The sequence below is a fragment of the Apis florea genome, unplaced genomic scaffold, assembly GCF_048593485.1.
Source record: "Apis florea isolate Af1SG1 unplaced genomic scaffold, ASM4859348v1 contig_2272_pilon, whole genome shotgun sequence".
Lineage (NCBI taxonomy): Eukaryota > Metazoa > Arthropoda > Insecta > Hymenoptera > Apidae > Apis > Apis florea.
The window spans coordinates 3,371,001-3,387,789 of record NW_028256549.1 but is presented as its reverse complement, the minus strand read 5'-3'; the positions used below and the strand labels follow the sequence as shown (position 1 = coordinate 3,387,789).

At 30.2% G+C, this 16,789-nt stretch overlaps 3 protein-coding genes and 1 long non-coding RNA gene across 4 annotated transcripts in view; 1 reads left to right on the top strand and 3 right to left on the bottom strand.

Moving 5' to 3' along the window:
- Window positions 1-11,828, bottom strand: part of snu (ABC-type transporter snustorr) — a 35,586-nt gene extending 23,758 nt beyond the window's left edge. Inside the window, exons 1-2 of the mRNA XM_003696043.4 lie at window positions 11,257-11,828; window positions 7,752-7,995 (exon numbers count right to left, since the gene is read on the bottom strand). Of these exons, the coding sequence (XP_003696091.1) occupies window positions 7,752-7,816 (65 nt within the window). The 5' untranslated portion in view covers window positions 7,817-7,995; window positions 11,257-11,828. The remainder of the gene's footprint in view (window positions 1-7,751; window positions 7,996-11,256) is intronic.
- Window positions 11,829-13,561: 1,733 nt separating this feature from the next.
- LOC100866659 (copper homeostasis protein cutC homolog) lies at window positions 13,562-14,855 on the bottom strand. The gene is made up of 2 exons (XM_003695824.4): window positions 14,562-14,855; window positions 13,562-14,492 (listed from the first exon to the last, which is right to left on the bottom strand). The coding sequence occupies exon 2, from the start codon at window positions 14,490-14,492 to the stop codon at window positions 13,770-13,772; it is 723 nt and encodes a 240-aa protein (XP_003695872.1). The 5' UTR covers window positions 14,562-14,855; the 3' UTR covers window positions 13,562-13,769.
- On the top strand, window positions 14,631-15,626 carry LOC116414811 (uncharacterized). The gene is made up of 3 exons (XR_015295268.1): window positions 14,631-15,052; window positions 15,206-15,376; window positions 15,473-15,626. It is a non-coding gene; the product is annotated as an uncharacterized LOC116414811 (long non-coding RNA).
- The window catches only part of LOC100866778 (uncharacterized), a 62,728-nt gene continuing 61,486 nt past the window's right edge, over window positions 15,548-16,789 (bottom strand). Inside the window, 2 exon segments of the mRNA XM_086917914.1 lie at window positions 15,548-16,286; window positions 16,474-16,607. Coding sequence (XP_086774040.1) covers window positions 16,103-16,286; window positions 16,474-16,607 — 318 coding nt within the window. The 3' untranslated portion in view covers window positions 15,548-16,102.

Below are 16,789 nucleotides of genomic sequence, written 5' to 3'. Positions count from 1 at the left end.
TGGCGGTTCGTTGATAATTAAATACTTGAAAATTAGCTTTGAAGAATTTTGCACTCGGGAATCACGTTTATTTATGCGAATGATCCCTACTCTTTAGTATTAAATTTCCTACTATATGGATGTTATAATAAAATTGTTTAAAAGATTCGGACGACAAATACCAGTACGAATGCCGGAAACGAACTGAAGAATTTGAAAATTTATCGTTTTTCCTCTCCTCCATCCTCGTCGATTCATTAGGAAATAAAAAAATTTCATTGGCTGCGATTCAACAGACAATTAAAACAGGTACGGTATATACGTTTCCAATTCAAATACTATTACGAACGTTCATTAATAATCGCATTTTCATTAACAATAAACTGAGAAAAATTTATTGACCAGCGATAGCCAAGACAATTGCCTAACGCTTAATTGTCCCAGTCTTTGTTTAAAATATATAGTTCGCGTAACGAAAGTTTGACCCTCGTTTTTTTTTGCCGAACAGAATATTTCCATGGCTCGAAATCAGACTTACTATCGAGTGTTTCGAGCGTAGGCTCTTTTGATATTTCGCAAAATGTTACAGCTCGAAACGATCAGAAGATGAAAAGATATAACCAAAACTTATTAAATTTTTACTTAAAAAAAAAAAAAGATACAAAGCTTAAGACGATATATAATTAAAACTTGGCTATCCCTTCTTAAGAACACGAACACATTCGAGGATAAAACTCGAGGATAAAAATTTCTCTTGCCGAGAATATTTTTTCGCAAGTGAACACTGTAGCATCGAATCATTTGACGATAACTTTCACTCTCGATTTAATATTCATTAGAAAAAAAAAGAAAGAAAAGAAAAGAAAAAAAAAATTTTGCCGTCAAACGTGTTAACGTATATCCTTAGACATCCATGAATCCCGATCGTCGATCGTTCGAAAAAATTAATAGCAATCGTTTCGCTCGCGCAACGATCATGTTTCTCTAAGATTGAGCTTAACACAACCGTGAACAGAAATTGTTTTAATTAATCGTGGTCTCTAGGAATCTAGCCATCAACAAACAATTTGATTCGAGATCGAGAAATAGCGACCATAATAGTGATCAGAACGGTTTGCACTTTCCCCAGGATTGCGTAACTTGGATACAGTCCCTGACGTAATATGAGCCTTGATTAAATAACTCTTGAGGAAATTATGCATTTTTTTTTCTTTTTTCTTCTTTCTTTTTTTTTTTTTTTTTTTTTTTTGGTATAAGAAAATTGCCACGTACGATGTTAAGAATTTTCGTTTGGATATACATCGAGCAGCTAACTTGGCAACGGATTTCCCTTGACCAAAATGTTAAACGGCAAGTTCGATGAACTTAAAGATCGTCGTGTGTCATCGATTCACCTTGTCGTCGTGGTATTTCGACGAGATCTCGATGAATGAATCGTTTTACTGCTTAGAATTGAAATTGAATTATTTATTTGTTTGTTTATTTACGGATATAGAGTGCTCGGTTTCAAATACGTAAGAAGTGAAATGGTATAAAATGAAGAAAGGGAACAGATAGGTGAAAGCATGCAGTTATGCGTTGGATTAGTTACTGAATCACACGAATCATACGATTATTATGATCACAATGGGTTATTGTTTAAAGTATTATTTCATATTACTTTTTTGGATAATGGAGATTTTGGTAGATTCGTTGAGAGGATCCGTGTAATATTCATGTATTCATAATTTATATGTACAACATATTTCTAGAGCATGGAAAAATTTGCTATTTAATATTAATTAAATAATTCACGCTTTATAATTAATAAAATTCAATTATCTCAATTGTTGAATAAATTTAAAGAATTGCGCGTAATTTCTGACCAAAATATGGTAAATAATGAAAATGTTGAATCAAAAGGTGACGAAAATTGTTTTCAACTCTAATTATATCATTGAAACAGCAGTTCGTATTTCAGATTTGATTACGTGCGTTCATTTCGTTTTATTTATAGAATGTATCCAGTTGAGTTTCTTTATGCAAAATTATATTCGCGAAATATATTTTTAGAACGTGATGAAGAAACAAAATATTGAAAGTATGCGGGAAAATTTTGAATTTTGGAAAATTTCGAAATTTATTTTCTTAAGAAATTATTAGCGCGCTAATATTTAAGAGAATTACCGAAAACGAAAGATGGAAGGAATAAACTATTTTTCTGTAACGATTATATTAATGAGTACAAAGAAGGATAATGCGAAAAATATAAACCGTTTTCTAAAACTTTCTAAATGATCCAAATAATTAAAGATGAAAATGACTTTTATGACGAGGCAAATATCCCGAAAAGTGAAAGCGATTCATCATTTTTCGATCGTCGGGCCATCGAACGGGAGAATACACCGGTTTTCATTATTGGCCAAATCGAGTTGGTAAAAATAACCATTGCAGAAAAAGCATCGATCGACGTAACTTTTATCGAACGGTCAACAATAGAGATGATAACCGTATAATAAGATATTCGAACGTTTATTTTCCTTGCCCATCTATTTTTAAAATAAATTTACTACAATATCAACCCATTGATCTTCATTCGTATCTTTTTTGGTATTTAAAAAATAATTAGAACCTCTTTTATCACCGTAATAAATCAAATGTCAATTCCAGTTACCAATTCCTTTATTGCTTTTTATATTATTAATGTATTAAGTGAAAGTAATTAATTTCTCCTTAAATTCGTTTCTAAATTTTCAAAATAATAATCTATTTTTATTATTATCTGTTATTAATAATTTTATTTAAAATAAATAAAATAAGATGATAAAAATTTTTTCATTAATTTCGCGCACAGAATAACCTCCTTCTCGATATCAATCATTCATATCCAATCGAGGAATCAACCAATTTTACTTATATTCGATTCAATTTTTCCACAAGGAATCCCCTATACGAAATTGTCATAATGATAAAACGTTTAAGCGCGTTTAATTATTTTAACACATCTTTATTATAAAAATTGTTATAAATCAATATTCGTAGATTGTGCCACGTCGAAAATATTTTTGGCTTTAAACTGGCAACGAAACGCATTGATATATTGCATGAAAAGCATAGGGGATAATCGTGGCTTGTTATTAATGCCACCAAGACAAAGTGGATCGTATTTAATGCATAGCCCGACTAACGTAGACAAATCTCGTTCTTATTGATGGCAGGTTAATTGGGGAGAGGGGAAGGTCTAAGCAAGGTCTCTCGCTTCTTAGTGTCAGCCACCTTCGCTTGGGCTTCTTCTGGTAAAAGCGAAAGTCTCGGCTCGGTGCATGCGCACTGACCGATTGTCAAACGCTTGAACGAGGTCGTGTTCGATATGTCTTTTGTTTTACGGTTATTTCCTAGGAAATAGGAAACACGAATGAAATGACAATAATATATATAACCGCTTATAAATATTTAACCACGTGCGTTCGTTTTCGTTTCGGAAAATGTCCGTTGCACGAGTCCTCGCGAAAAAAAGAACAACAAACACACACATACATACATACGTACGTTTCGTACACACAAGTAGAACTATTATAGCTCTAGGAATAGATACACGCGATAACGATATTGTGAATTTGTTTACATTGTAAAGTCGTGAAATGTAATTCTACTCTATGTTTTGTGATTTAATTTGCACTTGCACAAGATTTACTTTACTTTTTAACTCGCTCATTCTTTTATCTTATATGACTTTATTAAAAATCATGAGGATACTTTTTAATTTTATTGTCATTCGAATGAATTGAAATATATTCCAATTTTTCGCCATAAGTTTGTCACCTTCGATTCCTAGAATTGTCGGTACTTTAGACGAGTGTTCAGGAAGTGACTTCACCTAAATTTCTCTTTTATAAAGAGAAATAAAAAAAAGAAACTCTATTTAAAATGGAGATTTTTTATTTTATGGAAAATTTTTTCATTTTTTGATCGATCTTTCTTCCTCAGAAGAAAAAAAATAATCATAACCGAATTTTTCTTTCAACTTTGGATTCGAGGTTTATTAAAAACATAATTCTTGTGAAATTAATCATAAAATCACCGGTGCTCAGTAAAATTCGATCTTTCTTTGTCATTGAAATCAAGGATCAGAATAAAAAGCATATGCCACGATATAACACATATTAGGTAAGGAAATCGATGAATTTAATCCTGAAACAGCCTGGAAAAGAAGGCCGGGCCCAGACTTGAGAAACTGGGATGGGACTTATTGAACCAGGTCGCTAAATGCGGCCGAAGGTATGGTATAGACGTGAAAGCGGTCAGTCCGGCTGCTGTGTTACGTAAATCCCAGGAAGAGTGTTCAACCGTTGATTCGTCGATACTTTGATGATCGTGCACCAGCTATCAAGGGGTTTTCCCTTTACGAGCTTGTTCATATAGCCTTGTGCTACTTTTCGGAATCATCGAATGCAATTTCGTAAATAGAACTCGATGATTTTCAATTGATGCTCATAATCGAATATTGTGCATACAAATTAGTTACATATTCCAGCCCAGAATTTATAGTGACGAGCGATAATAGATAAAATTTTTTCTCCGAATCGAGTAATTAATATTTATTTTTGTTTCTTTATCCGTATAATACAGATTCTACTATGTATATTTTTCAAAAAGATTCAGTAAAAAATATAATTAACCGAGAAATACGAATACTTCGTTATAATTTAAATGCACGTAGAAATTTCTTGAACTTGAACGAGGATATTTAGAGATTATACATGGAATAACTATATAGATTTTGGGAATTGATCATTGGAGAAGGCGATTACATTAGGAATTAATGATTAATGTAACGATATTAGTTGAAGATTTCCTGCAAAGCAAATTAAATATATCTAATATAATTTATGGTTTACTAATTCGAATTATTATTATGTTAATTTGATGTTTCTGGAATTTTGTTGCAATTAATTTACAAATGATTTTTATTGATGATAATTATGCAATATTGTTGCTCCATGATATTTGTAATACATATGTAAAAAAGGGGAATAATGATTAAAATTATTTATGATAAATATTTATATAATTTATAACGAATAATCGTTTCTTCTTAATATTTATTCATAAGATTTTTTGAATTGATGATTTATTTTTAATATTTTTTTTTTTTGCAAAATACCAATAAAATATATCTTTATATCTTATGATAATTAATTTGAAAATTAAGTTGAAAAATTAACATTGAAAAATACGGAAAATGATTGGAAATCGTGAATTAAAAGTCAAATATTCTGTATTCAATTATATTATTCTATTTAATAAGCAATATATGAAATCATTATCAAATTATGACTTGTTATGTATTATCATGTTATATAATATTTTTATTATTAAGCATTTATCGTATATTTATTTTAAACATTTATTTCTGTAATATTTTATAGACTGCCATAAACAGTCAAACGAACTTCGTTAATATTCTTGTTTTGGAATACGTTTGAGAATATTATAATATTACGTTTAATCCATGATCCACGGATTATCATATTGTGCAATTTCATTATCTAATTTTTATTTTATATTTAAAAATTAAAGAATATTCTATTTTATATTTAAAATTGTAAAAAATTTAATTTTTTTTTAATTATAATTTTTATCGTCACTTATTTATTCTATTTTTATTAATTACATTTTATATATATATATTTATAAATATATATAATAAAAATATTAAATATATATATTTATTTTAAATATAAAATCGTATAGAATAAATAAAATAAAGATTAAGTTTGCTATTATTAATGATCGCGTAAATTAATGCGACTTTGTACATAAAATTATATTTATGTAATGCGCGTATTCGAGCATCACGCAACGCATGTTGTGTCTTCGATAATTATCAGTCTATGCTCGTTTTTATGCTAACAAGACACATGTTGTGAATTATGCTAATTTAGCCTAAGTTCATCACGTAACAGAAATGGTAAGCGTGGTGCCATCTCTCGAGGTGTCTTTATACTTCCTTTCTGTTTCTTTCAACAATAATCGGTACATAAGAGAACGACAAACTGTAATTTGCAATCAATGATCAAATTATTCTTAATTACATTTGACTAGATGCATACACGCACCTTGAAATTTAATTATGCAATCGTATTCATAACCTTATTATTTTTCCGTCTAAATGATTCATTAATTTCTATCATCTTTAACCAGAGATCCTTCCATAATAATCTCAATTACTGATTCATTCTATTAATCTATTATGTTTTTCTACGACTATGACTAGAATAAAAATGTAAAATACCGTATCTAAGATATGTCACGCAGAAGCCTATTCTTTCCCTATGATTCATCGTTAAAAGTTAAAGAATAGAAGTGTTGTTCATCAATTTGAAGATGATAATAATTTTTATTAATTAACTCACCTTCCTTGTCCCTTACCGAAGAAAAAATTCGAATTAATAGGCAATAAAAATTTATTGAACGAGAAAATAAATAGATTTGATAGAAATTAATAGCACACATTAATTTCGTACAAGAATTCACGCTTAGAGATTCTTCGTAAAAGAGAGATCGATGTCAGATCAATCTGACATAGAGAGGATGCGTTTGTCGCGATCGTTCGTGTGTTTTGCCTACATTTTACCCTTTCACTGTGCAATGATAAAACGAAGCAGCCACAAACGGACGAGCCTATTCATCGGGACTCTTCGTCGGCCACTTTCACGCGCGATTGCGAACTCGAGGATCGAAGTAGCTTCGTACCAGCGTGTGGTGCTCTTGCAAAATTTGCCTCGCGCCTTGTGCGCCATTTGTTGGCCGACTTTTTCGAAGTCTCCACGATTTTTCACTCTCGTTAGAAATTTTTTCGTAACGGTCCACACCCTTTCTTGTGCTTTCGATTCCCTCATTAAATTTTTTCCAATCTTTTTTTTTCCAATTTTCTTTAACTGATGAAAGACTTTCATTGATTCGGAAACATAGAAAAAGATGAAAAGAATAAATAAAAGAAATCAAAGATTTCTTCGACGAAAAACGTAAAATGAAAGAGAAGAATTAAGATTCACGGAGCAGAATGCGATTTTTTCCGCATAACGATCTATACAAATCGGAAAGTTACCATAAAATGGCCGTATGTATTCAAACGTGATGAATTTGTACATTTCATGCAATCACGTCCTCACAATAAGTCACAAAATTATACCATGATCATTTCGCGCAAAAAAAAGAATATATGCACTTTTTTACGATACTCAGATTATTCTTGCAATTTTCGTCATTGTGAAAAACGAAAAAAAGAAAGAAAAAAAAAAAAAAAAAAAACAGCTTTATAACAATGTGTGAAAAAAAAAAATAAGAGAACTCAGATATAAAAACGAAATATTTTACAATTCATAATGTTAAATTTTTTTATCAATTCACGTTAAATAAGTGTTTATATTTACTTCTTTGTATTAATCTATTCTCGCATTCTGAATTGTAATATCTTAATGAATTCTTAATAGACGATATTCAGATATTTTATTCAAAACTTGAATAAAATAACCATATTTCATTTTAGCTTGTACAAAATAGCTACTGTGAAATTCCTTCATCGTTCCTGTTAATTGAAAATTGGAATTATTTTTCCAGCATTTATTTTTACATTCTTGTGAAATCAGTATTAAAATATAATTACTATACTGGCCAATATAATCGTAGAAGCTTCGGGTACAAAGTCGAATCATGGCCGGTTTCTCCAACCAACGAAAGCGAAGTAAAAGTGGAAGCGAGCCCAAACAAATTTCAAGCGTGTTACTCACGCGGTCTGCACGTCGCTCCAGCTGAACAGCTTCTTCGTCTTTTCCCACTGCTTCTTGTCCTCCATCTCGATCAACGTCCTTTCAGTGCTTTGTATACGAATTAATGGATCTTGGGGAAACGTATTTTTCGCTGAGATTTTTTTCTTCTTCTCAATGATGACACATCTTTTCTCGTTGTCTCTTCGATGAAAATTCCCCTCTTCACAAGTGTATTTGTGTATCTCGTGTAAGTGATCACGGCGCACTGAAAAATCGATTAAACTTAATTAGAATAGAATTAATATTGAGAATTCATCTTTTCGTTCTTAATCATTTTATTTTACGAGTATAATGATGCGATAAAAAAGATATAAATACATCTAAAATATCGGAAGGCATATTTTTTTAAGCTTTTAAATCCCTGTTTCTGTCTAACATGTCATATTTCAATAATTTGCAACGCAAATATTCATTAATAATAGAAAAAAAAAATAGGCATTTTATAGTTTTTTTTTTTTTAATTATATGGAAACACGAAAATGATATTTTTTAAACATTTTAAATTATTTTCATTGATCGTTGTCGACAGGAAAAAATTTTTAAAATTAAATTTTTGTTATATAAATAGAAATAATGTTATATAAATAGAATTTTTTCTATTAGTCAGAAAAACTTAAATATGTAGTCTTTCTGATCAAAGTGTATCGATCTCTAAATTATGTCTAGAAACCAATATTGTTTCTCCACGCTTTCGTAAACCCAGAAAAGCAATCCGTTTCTTCGAAGGATGCATAAGCTCTGTGGAAAGAGTCGCGTGCCCATTCATGACAATAGCGAAAAGTGAAACTGTTTTACAACGACGAGTATATCTTGCGAGCAACTTCATACGTTTTAAGTCATTAAGAAGAAAGCGTACTGTATAACAATTTGTCGGTAGAATAGAAAATATGATTAAAAATAGTATGCATTTTCTTTGGCACATTGTTATCTTGAAGAAGTACAAAGTTTCTTGAAGTACAAGGAACTTACAGAGAATTTTATCCGAGAGAATGAAAATTCCGCCGCTTTTGGAATCGTTAATTACAATAAACATGTTTTCTTATTGTCTATAAATATCAAATTATATATTAATTATAAAATTGGTGTCAAGGTAAAAATTATAATGTCTCTTATATCTTATAAATTATATATCTCACGCAAGGTTAAAAAGTGGAAATCTTTAGATCTTTTAAAAATTTTAAATTTCGAAGAAAGAATTTTGTTATGGTGAACGATGATCGAGTTCGTGATCGCTTGACCGTGAAATCCATAAAAAGATATTTGATCCAGAAACGATGGAAATCGAGAATCTCGGTCGAGAATATCTTCCTTCAAACGAATTATCGTATTGAGATCGTATTCTTCAAAAAGTAATTTTTCGTACATATTCAAATATAAATTTGATCGTACCTTAATTTCATTCATAAGTGATTAATAGACTGAAATAAAAATTCTGTCGAGATTTAAATTTTAATTTCGAGATTCAATTAGATCATTTAATCATGGGATCGGATCGTCTAACTATTCAAATAATAGTCCTATTGTAATCACCAATAGCCTACACGTCATTGACCGCGCAAGAAAGTAGAGCTTCCGTCAGTCTAAGCGGAAGTGCTACGAAAATGCTTGTTATTGCGATCGATGTTGTTTGATTCGGTCTGCTTGATATTCAGCAGACTATTTTTAGCTGCATTTAGGATTAATTAATATATTTTTCATCGAAATTAATTTGCTCGATATATAAATATTGTATAGATAAATATTTAATGATTTAAAAAATAATAGAATGTAAATAATTTACTAATGCTAATTTTACAATTTAATTTTATTATCATATTCAATAAACATTAATTATGAGTATTATTTTCACTATTCATCGAACAAATCTTGCAATAATTTGATTTTCTGTTCAAGAAATATTTGAAACTCTTTAAATCGCAAATACTATCGTGCATTTCGGTCCTTTCCGCATAAAGATACATGCTTCTAATACAAAATAGATGATTGGCTATCGAGTCAGGTTGGCAAATTCTACGAAATAAAGAGTAACGATATAAACGATGGAAGTTCAACATAAAACAGTACAAAGTGAATAAATATCGATAATTTAATGTTGTATTTAACAATTAGTATAATTAAAATAGTATACTCTAACATGCCATAACGATAAAAATTTATCTATCGGCCATTTTGTGAGCTTCCATTTAAGTAGTATTTACTGTTGTCCACGAGATGTCAGTAAATTAAAAAAAACGAGAATACTTGAATTCTGCGCATAGACCATTGATACAATGATCTAACGCAGTTTACGTATCCATGCATGTTATGTGAAAGTATTGCACGTGTGTCACATAACATGCTTTAATTACTATTCTGTACTGTTCGATAAATTCCATTTCATCTTACATAAAACTGGTAAAAGTCGGAATTTCGTTCTTTGGTGTTACGTGTCATCATCGAGCAACAGTTTGAAAAAAAGAAATAAGAGTACCGTTAGACACTCTGAACGGATTCAAGGAGTCTGGTATTGGCTTTCTCAATTCACTCACGCCACGTGGATAAACGACACGAACGATGAAAATACGTGATAGAAATGCATCTCTCGTTCTACGCACGTAACCTGGATTATTCAAGTTAGAATCAGGTTGTTTGTATTCAAAAAATCGAAAGTGTTATTTTATCTATTAAGATAAAAAACCATAAATATTCTTGGAAAATATGTTTTTGAATCAATTAGAATTGTTAATGACACGAAAGTATCGTAAACGATGCAATTATGATTATAATTTAACAGATAACTTTCAAGATTTTGAAAAATGCCGTGAATTTTTTTAATTTTTGAAAAACAAGTTATTGATGAATTTCGATGAAGAATTATCAAATCATATCTTCTATCTGTCAATATTAAAGATCATATTTAATGTGTCAAATATAATGTTTGAGAAGGTCTATTGTATAATTCGATATATTGTTATTTATTAAGATTTATAATATAAAGATTTTTAAAAGAATGTATGCTTTCAGAAGTAGGTCAACTATAATAAACCCAACAGAAAGTTTTGTAAAAATATTACGAAAGTTTGGAAAATTTCTATAACGTTGCTGTATAACGTAGATATATAACGAGACTATATACGTATGTTCGTATATTCGTATATACGTATGAATTTGATACTCGTACGACTTTTCCTCGTTATACTTCCTCGACTTCACCTGTCACCTCTTTGATTTCATAAGATTAAGCACGCGTATGCGTTGTATCATGAATGAATATGTCATACTGCTTTTTTTTTAAGTTAAATGGAAAGTGTTAAAACATTTTATGTTTTTCATTCGAAATATAGACTCGAAATATACTATGTATTATATATATGTCTCCATACTTGTAAGAAATCGAATCTCAAATAAATTAGATATAGATTTCTTACGCGATTTCTATAAGGTTTTATATGCAATACAAATTATTTTAAAATATTAACAAAGTTACCTCTATGATATTGTAGTTTACAAATTTGCTTATTATACTTCAGCAAATTCTTATGAAAGCTCTTGATGTATGATGAATAATATAATCGTCTATATTTTAGACAAAGATTTTTGCAAATTCTTGATAACACATGTATGATATAACGATGTTTGTACTTTTTAACATGTCTGCGCACAACATACAATCAAAGGATTCGCACATAAATAGAAAAAAATGTTTCTCGATATGAAGTTACGAACACTATCACGCACTAAATAATAATGTTGAAATAATCTTGCATTTCTGTAAATAATGAGTGACGAAAATGTATTCCAAATCGAATTCGAATGTTCCTTTGTGTTAATTGTAGGTTACACAAAGAGAACTATGGATCACTGTGAGATGAGACAAAGGGGATTAAAACGAAATGAAACTATATCGCAGTCACAAGGAGGAAAAAGGACGAAGTCGAAATGCACAAATGATGACAACCGAACCGTTTGAACGTCTTTCTTGCACTGAGAGACGAATCCAGTTGAGCAATATTACAGCCACCAGTACAGTGTCCACGCACTAACACATTCTAGGCCAACGTACCTTGCAGGGGTATATGCGCGCGCGTCTTGGCGGTAAGTACACTCTCCACCGGTCAACTCATGGGCGCCGGCGCAGTTGGTAGCATTGCTAGAAAAAACGACCCCTTGATCCTTCGTGCCAGATTCCAAAGATCATGTTTTTCTCTATCCTTTTTACAAGTAAGTAACTAGTTGATCGACTTTAAACTATCCATTGCTTATTATTCGATAATTGATTTGCATAGGACTTTCAGATTGCGAGTGTCTTTCTATCTAATTCAATAATTTCTGATATTTAATTGGATCTATTCATTGACTGAACTGTCGTTGCGCGCCACTTGATTTGTGGTAAGTGTTTAACCTCATTAATGATATTTCACATAATTTGATATCATTGTTTTATTAAAAAACATTAATCGTGCTTGAGATTTCTTTCATAAATTTATAAAATGGTTAAAATCTATAGATAAGAAATTGAAATTTCTTACGAAATTATACATTAATGTTAGCTTTTGAAACATTTGTTTTCCTCTCGTTATTTACATCTATCTTTTGAGGCTATTTTCAAATTCACGTTCACTGACGCCAATGTGCACACGCGCGATCCTTATGATTGCACCATGAAACTTGTACATATGTGTTACAAATGTACATACATGGATTCTGACTTTGTATTTGCTTTTTTCACATACTATATACACGTTTAAAGTAGCTTTCGATTTTACATATCGTTGGGCGGACATGGGTTTGTATGCGTGCATATACGCACTTTTCGCCATGATATGTCGTAAATCGAAAGTGCGCAGTCTACAGTTGATCGTTAGTGCCGTTATTTTCCGTGTGCAAGGACCCCTTATGCATTGAACTGTTGCGCAAACTTTTGCAATTCCAAATTGGTCGCAAAGATATTTACCGCGAAATTATTGCATTGCTTGCGACACTTGTCTCTCTCTTGGATAATTTGTGAAAAGCTATCGTCATGATACTGTGCAATCGATCATTTCCGGTCTAAAATATAATTTTTCGCGATCTTTCATCAAAATGTAAAAATGATTCTGCGACAAAATATATGTAGGAATTGAAATAGAAATTTATCTGATTTTTATTCTTTAATTTTAAAATTATAATATAATATTTATAACGATATATTAAATATAGAATAATGTTAGGATCGTAAGAATCAATTAGTTTCGAAAGAGTAACGATGTTGAAATGAAGATTTCAAGAGGAGAATTTCGACGAGTCAACTTTCTGTTTGCATAAAAAAAAACTTCGAGATAATTTCATCAGTTGTGAATCATTGAATAATTGTTACCTATCATTTATGACATGAAATAAGCAGTCTCATGCATAATTTTTAACACGTAATACAGATTCCATTTATGTACAAGTACTATGAAACCATTACAATTTAAATGAGGATGATAATGACATTTTTTGAATTTATTGTGTAGTAAGAATATATTTGTATTCTAAGGATACTTGTTATAGTATCATACGTAATTGAGCTAAATAATTATATTTTTATAAAATTTAAATAAAAGTATAATAATTTCTCAATTTTTTTTTTAAACTAATATATCTTATTCAATTAATCTGTTTGCGAGATTACATCATTGAATGAATATGTAAATGCAAAAGTTGCTCCAAACATTAATTAAAGAAACATATACTCTCTCTATATTTATGTCGATGTATTTTCTCGTTTTGAATATTTTATTATAAAACACAAAGACAATTTCCAAATAATATTTAAATTTTAATATTTTTTTTTATTAAATTAAATTAATATACAAGAATATAAATTTCTCATAAATAAATAATAATAATAATCTGGTATTGTATTTTTTTTGGCTATTTAATTTTTTATCGAAAAACCAGTTATATAAAAGAAACAGGTTCGTGACTTCAAGCAAAATATTCTTCGATTTAAAAATGCGTAATTTATCACCGTGAACACTACATAGTGTTCAATAAAATTTGAACCATTTCTCGCACTAATTCTTTGTCAGTCATTGTGATGTAAGTTTCTTTATTAGTACCAATTTTAACTCTATTTATACCATACGGAATTACCACCTTTTTCTTAGCTGATGCATGAAATTCTTTCGCCCCAGATATCATCTTTATTTTCAAGATATTTTTTTTAGTAATACCAGAACCTGGCATTACGATTATTTTATTTTGAGCCTCTTGAACGAGTTTTTTTATCAATTCTAATCCTTCTTCTGCGGTATCTTTTTGTCCAGAAGTTAGGATTCTTTCGAATTTTAAATCTATTAATATTTTCAAAGATTTTAAGGGGTCGTTGACTTCGTCGAAGGCCCGATGGAAGGTTACTGGTAATGATTGAGCAACTGAAAGAATATCCTTGCAAGATTCCACGTCGATTTCATTATCTGGCGTTAATGCGCCAAAGACAAAACCATTAGCGCCATAATCTTTTAATATTTTTAAATCCTGTAACATGACTTCCATTTCTTCTTTCGTGTATACGAAATTTCCGGAACGTATTCGAAGCATAGCATAAATTGGAATAGATGAAAAACTTTTAATTTTTTGTAAAAAGCTAGGAGTGGGTGTTAAGCCACCTTCGGAAAGGGCAGAACAAATTTCGAGCCTCGTTGCACCACCCTCGATTGCATTTTTCGCTGATTCTAAAGAATCTATGCAAATTTCCATCTGAAATATTGAATGCATTGCACAAGAATTTATAGAAAGTGATTTAAATAATGGTAATTGAATGCTTACTGTTTGTTAGAAAATGTTGCCAATTTCTCAGAAAATAAAGTCACTAGCTGCTTATGTCTAGGGATAAGTGAAGAAGCAATGTTATCACAGTGTGATGAATATTTTGTTTCGAAAGTGTCACTTTATTATTTATCACTACAGTTAATGTTGAAGTTAGAACAGATTTTGTGATTGTGACAATATTTGTTGAATCGAAATAAACGAAAAGGAGCACAAAGATGTAAATAAGAAATGCACGTGAAGAACGCGGTGATCGCATTAATACGATTACTCTGCCATCTGCAGAAATATACTGAACTGTTTGTCAAATTTGTAGAAGATAAGCAAAACATCTTATCTCAATGTATAAAGTATATTTATTTATAGAATAATTTAATTAATAATTTAATTAATAAAAAGTTGATTGAACGGAGACAATATTAGAATATACATAGAAGGCATAAATTTGACAATATGATTATTAAAATAGTGCACTATTTTAAAACCAATAAGTAAAGCAATCAATATTATTATTAAAATTAACATAATTTAGGCGTATTTATACAATAAAATGTTATTAATATTTCTAATTCAGTATTTATCTTATATGATTAATTATTTTGTAGCAATTTATTAATTTATAACAAAAATTTTTTGTACAATAGATATACCTAACCTACTTAATTATTTGCACAAAGAAAATCAAGCACATGAGATTTTTTAAACAAGTAGTTAAAATATCTGGTTACTAATCTTTTAAAGATCTTCAGTTTTAAATCTCAGGGGAGGATTTCTCAACTTTACATTTGGTACATTATTTCTAAAATTACTCAGAGGTTAATATTCTTTATTCCTTTTCAATAATTTGCATCTTTTACCTATGCTTTAAATTAAACATATATATTCGCATGAGTTTTTTTATTTCTTTTCAGAAAAAAGAAATTGTTATAATATAACAAATTCCAATAGTCTGTTTAAAAAGAGGTAAATGAATGGATGACACAATATGTATTATAAAGCGCAATGAAATTCTGTATTATACAACATATATAATAAAATAATACCAAAAGTTATAGAAGTAAAAAATAATAATATTAATATTAATAATAATAATAATAATAATAATAATAATAATAATAATAATAATAATAATAATAATAATAATATTAATATTAATAATAAATGTAACAAATATTTAAGCGGAATTTATAATAGGGCATTGGCAATAGGGATCTAGAAGTCTAAAAAATAAAATACTTAAAATGACAGAGCAAGGAATAGGGAGGACGTGGAACGTCTTAAAATCCTCGTCGCGAGTCTTGTCGATTAAAATATCATAATCAACGCACGATCAGTCGCATAAGTCGAGAGGAGGCTAAAACGATTTATCGATCGATTCGCAAATGGCCTGGCAATCATCTTTGGAAAATTGAAATTATCCACGGATTTTTGTATGCCCGACCAATTCTGGCTCTATTCGACATTACAGCCTTCCGAGGCTTTTATACGTTTCATTCTTTCTTTTTCCTTTCTTCTTCTTCGTCTAATTACAACTCGCAAAATCAGAGATCGCCATTCGATACTGCGATCGGCGATGGACTCGTCGGATTGCTCGAGCTGGTCGTCCATTTATTCTTGTGTGGATCCACGCCGAAACCTTCATCGTAATTACCTCGTGTGATGAACAGTTGTTTGAAATGTGGGATGCAGTAGAGTTTACCATTATTTAAGGTGAACGTGTCCATCCTGTTTGGGAAAAAACGATCGTTTATTTGATTGTTCTATTTATAGATTTTGTATCGGTTGGTGCTGCAGGAAAAGAAAAGAAAAGAAAAGAGAAAAAAGAGGGGAATATGGTCTGTTGCGAGGAAGGAAAAAAAAAAAAAAAAAGAAGAACAGAGAGATAAAGTCTCAGGGAAGATTGTAACGTTACCTTAGCACGCAATTGCACTGCAGACACCGGAAGCACTGTTTGTGAAATATTTTGTTATTTGTCTCCACCTTTTCTAGGGGGTACACTTTCTTTTCGCAGCTCTCGCACACGTCCGCGCAGCTCGCCTGAATCTCCTGCGTCGATTTTAGATTGGAAGAAAGCAAAATAAGTGAAATAAAAAAGTGCTGGATGAAAAAAAAGTGATGGGTCGATAAGGAGAAGAGATGAATGTGCGTGTGATTGTTATTATTATTTTTCTCTTTTTCTTTTTCTTTCTTTTTTTTTTTTTTTTTTTAGAAAAAAATCTTTGAAAGAA

Excerpts from the sequence above, each read along its gene's own strand:
- LOC100866659 (XM_003695824.4), bottom strand. The coding sequence starts at position 14,492 with ATGGAAATTTGCATAGATTCTTTAGAATCAGCGAAAAATGCAATCGAG.